Source organism: Sinocyclocheilus rhinocerous, unplaced genomic scaffold, assembly GCF_001515625.1.
Source record: "Sinocyclocheilus rhinocerous isolate Xijiao unplaced genomic scaffold, SAMN03320098_v1.1 scaffold4011, whole genome shotgun sequence".
NCBI lineage: Eukaryota > Metazoa > Chordata > Actinopteri > Cypriniformes > Cyprinidae > Sinocyclocheilus > Sinocyclocheilus rhinocerous.
In genome coordinates, this window is record NW_015651497.1 from 42,588 (window position 1) to 46,967 (window position 4,380).

General features: G+C 31.8%; 1 protein-coding gene across 1 annotated transcript in view; it reads left to right on the forward strand.

Moving 5' to 3' along the window:
• LOC107712928 (rho guanine nucleotide exchange factor 12-like) overlaps window positions 1-4,380 on the forward strand; it is an 81,662-nt gene that overhangs the window by 37,601 nt on the left and 39,681 nt on the right. The window contains exon 2 of the mRNA XM_016518329.1: window positions 2,589-2,609. Within this exon, the coding sequence (XP_016373815.1) occupies window positions 2,589-2,609 (21 nt within the window). The remainder of the gene's footprint in view (window positions 1-2,588; window positions 2,610-4,380) is intronic.

A 4,380-nucleotide genomic window follows, 5' to 3' on the forward strand; every position in this document is an offset into this window, starting at 1 on the left:
TCAAAGTGAACGTGTGTTCCTGCAGAACATTGCTCTTACCTATTGGTTACCACTGAGTTTGTGATTTTATTCTTTATTATTATTTTAGTTTTTAATGCAGAGATTTAAACTATATTCACTATATACAATGCTTAACAAATTTATTAAAACAAATTTATGTAAGGTTTTTAACAAATTATGGTTTGTGCCACTGCTGCTCTAAACTAACAGTACTGGTGATTACCAAAATCATTTTTTAGCTTTCTGTATGGGTTAGTCCTCCAATATGCATAAGCTCTTTAGTAACAGTAGTAGGCTGTTTCTAATGCTATAATATAATTATTGCTGTTATCTATGAAAGAAAGGCAGAGAGCTTTATGGTGTTTTTTTTTTTTTCAGATACCCAATTACAGTCAAAAAGTACTTAAACAATGCCAGCAAGAACGCAAGCTATGAAGGGCATAGGAGGCCATTTTTGTTATGTGAATAAATAAAAGTATTTATAAATAAATGACAATAACATTTTTTTGATTTAAACAATTTTTTGACAGATTCCTAAAATTCCTAAAATGTGTTTTCTCTTTATTATGGCAGGTAGTCTAATAAATTGTTAAGCACTGTATGTTTTCATAGCATTCAGTTGGAACGTTTGTTTTAAGGACATTGGGCAGAATGTGGAATAGTGTGTTTTTGTCAATAAAATAAAAAAAGAAAATTGTTTGTTTTTAATCCGATTAATAAATAAATAATAATAATCGACCAACTAATCGATTATCAAAAATAATCGTTAGTTGCAGCCCTACAAGGGAGTACTTACAGCTGAATTTGATCCTGGTACAGGACATGAAGCCATTGGCAAGACACACTAAACAGATTATGGGCAGCACACGGTGCAGGGGAAAGTTTAGGGTGATGGAAAGTCAAATACACATTTATTATGCAACACCACCATCAGCGGTGCAAAGTTTCTATAGGCAGTTACAACGTAACTGTTGATGTAAAGCAGAGCAAATGAATGCTGAAGTGTGTCATTTCTGCATAGCTGCAAAAATAATGATGTAATGTTTCTGAGAAATCAAGACAGAAAAATAATAAAGAATGGCCCTTGTGGGCTTGTTTGGATATGTTTGGAAACTATCATTAGTGGTGCTTGCTGAGGACAGTATGTCAACCAGTAGCGATTCCACTATACTGTTTATCTGTGGTGGATTATAATTCACTAGATTATCAATTAATAGTTATGTAGCATATAAAACATTTCTGGGTTGAATTACCTACAGAAATGGCTGCATTGTTGTATAACCTTAACGTAATGTAAGATGTTATTTTTTTCTGCTCAGGTTTTACTAGGTATTTTTAAGTAACATTTTTATACCATTTATATTAATATATAATGTAATTAATTAGAATTCTTTAAAAATTAATTCATTCAAAAATAACATTTATATTAATTAATGTATAAATGTTATTGAGATTTGGGTGGTGACATAGTAGTAAGTAGTAATTTCATGTTTCATGTTATTTTAAAATAATGTTAATAATGATGTAATGTTTCTGAGAAAACAAGACAGAAAAATAATAACGAATGGCCCTTGTGGGCTTGTTTGGATATGTTTGGAAACTATCATAAGTGGTGCTTGCTGAGGACAGTATGTCAACCAGTAGCGATTCCACTATACTGTTTATCTGTGGTGGAGTATAATTCACTAGATTATCAATAAATAGTTATGTAGCATATAAAACATTTCTGGGTTGAATTACCTACAGAAATGGCTGCATTGTTGTATAACCTTACCGTAATGTAAGATGTTTTTTTTTTCTGCTCAGGTTTTACTAGGTATTTTTAAGTAACATTTTTATACCATTTATATTAATATATAATGTAATTAATTAGAATTCATTAAAAATGAATTCATTCAAAAATAACATTTATATTAATTAATGTATAAATGTTATTGAGATTTGGGTGGTGACATAGTAGTAAGTAGTAATTTCATGTTTCATGTTATTTTAAAATAATGTTAATGTGTCACACACATACACTACCATTCAAAAGATTGAGGTCAGTGATTTTTTTCTTTTATTGAGCAAAGGTGCATTCAATTGATCAAAAGACAAATGATGTCTTGTTCAAATTAATGCTGTTCTTTTGAACTTTCTTTTAATCAAAGTGTCTTAAAAGAAATGTATTATGGTTTCTACAAAAATATTAATCAGTATAACCATTTTCAACAATAAGAAATGTTTCTTTAACAGAAATCAATATATTAGAATGATTTATGAAGGATCGTGTAACACTGAAGACTGGAGGAATAACTGCTGAAAATTCAGCTTTGCCATTACAGGAATAAAGGACATTTTAAAATATATTCACATAGAAAGCCGTTATTTTAAACTGTAATAATATTTCCCAGTATTACAGTTTTTACTGTATTTTTGATTAAATGCAGCCTTGGTGACCTTAGGTACTGTTAAAAAATATATATTTCGACCTTTTGAATGAACCTTTCGACCTAGTGTACTGTGAAAATCAAATTACTATTGTAAATATTCTATTAGCATATTTTTTCAAACACCTTTTCTAAAAAAAAAATTCCTTTGTCTTTCAGGTTTCCCAAAAAAGCGAGCAGGTGAGTGCAGTGCCTCCTTCCTGTTGCTCTTTCCTAGTGAAACACCCTCATAGCCCCAGAGAGAAGTACGGCAGTCAGGCAGACAGCTAATGGCGGTTCTCTGCAGACAGCGATATAGGCAGGTTGAGCATAGACACAACACTGATGCTGCCGCTGATATGAACATGTGATAATAAAATGCTCAGATTCACAGCATTAGCTCAGGCTTTACATACTTGTAGAGGTTGAGTCATATCTTTTCTTGCAGTTTTGCCTTGTTTATTTGCTTGTGAGCAGGATCCAAAATGTACACTTGCCAAATGTGAATTAAAAAAATTGCGATTGACAGGTTCGCAAAACTCACCAACTTATATATATATAATCTAGTTGTAAGAATCATAATCTGATTGCATTGAAACAAATTTTTACTTGGAGGAAAAAAGGTTTTCTTTTCCCTGAATTAACACTAATGTTCAAAAGTTTGAGGTCTGTAAGATACTCACCAAGGCTGCATTTATTTTGTCAAAAATACAGCAAAAACTGTAATATTGTGAAATATTATTTACATTTAAAATAACTTTTATGTTCTAAATATATTTTAAAGTCTAAATATGTTTTGTCAGAATTCTTTGATGAATAGAAAGTTCAAAAGAATAGTATTTATTTGAAATTGAACATTACAAACTTCTGGTCAATTTAATGTGTCCTTGATGAATAAAGATATTTCTTTCAAATTAAATTATTTACTCATCTCAAATGTTTGAATGGTAGTGTAGATGTATTTGCGTTAAGCCAGCAAAACAAAAGTATGAAAACCACATTATGTCTTTAAAGGGATAGTTCACCCAAAAATGAAAATTCTGTCATTAATTCCTCACCCTCATGTCATTCCAAACCTGTAAGACCTTCATCTTCTGAACACATTTGTGTTATATTTTTGATGAAATCCGAGAGCTTTCTGACCCTGCATATTAGACAGCAATGCAACTACCACATTTAAGGCCCAGAAAGGTAATAAAGACATTGTTAAAATAGTCCATGTGACATCAGTGGTTCAACTATAATTTTATGAAGCTACGAGAATACTTTTTGTGCTCAAAGAAAACAAAAATGTGACTGAATTCAGCAACTTTTTGTCAGCCGCCATTCACGAGAGTACCACAACGCATATGTATGATGCTGCTGACGCAGGAGCCGACTAATCGCACGTTTATTAATAAAGCATTTAAATCCTAATAATGAGCCTTTAATTGCCTACATTGCCTAATAAGCGCTCAATGCACGTTTATTAATAAAGCATTTAAATCCTAATAATGAGACTTTAATTGCCTACATTGCCTAATAAGCGCTCAAGCACACGCATAAAGCTTGCCACAGCGCACGAGCAGAAGTAATGATTATGTATGTTTCAGAGAAAAACAGTAAGGAGGCTGCATTATTAATTTTAATAAGTTATTGATAAGCTAGTGCTTTCTTTGTTTTCGGATGTCAGCGACACTGACTCGTCATCTCCGCAGTAGTGGATGCACCTGTATGCATCTTTCATACGGATTACATAATCTGAGAATATTTGTTTTCCATTTGAATTGGTTCATTTGAAAGTAAACATTTCACTCTCTATAGATATATTTTCATATCTGTAAGGCAAGCATACACAGAGTTTTGGCGTTTCGCCCTCAAGTTCACAGACTGAGACAGCAGAAAGTGCATCCTGTTTGCTTTCATTATTTTACAAAAGCAAGTTTTTTGTTATTGTGAGAGCACACAAATAAACGTAGAGTCTTTACAGATT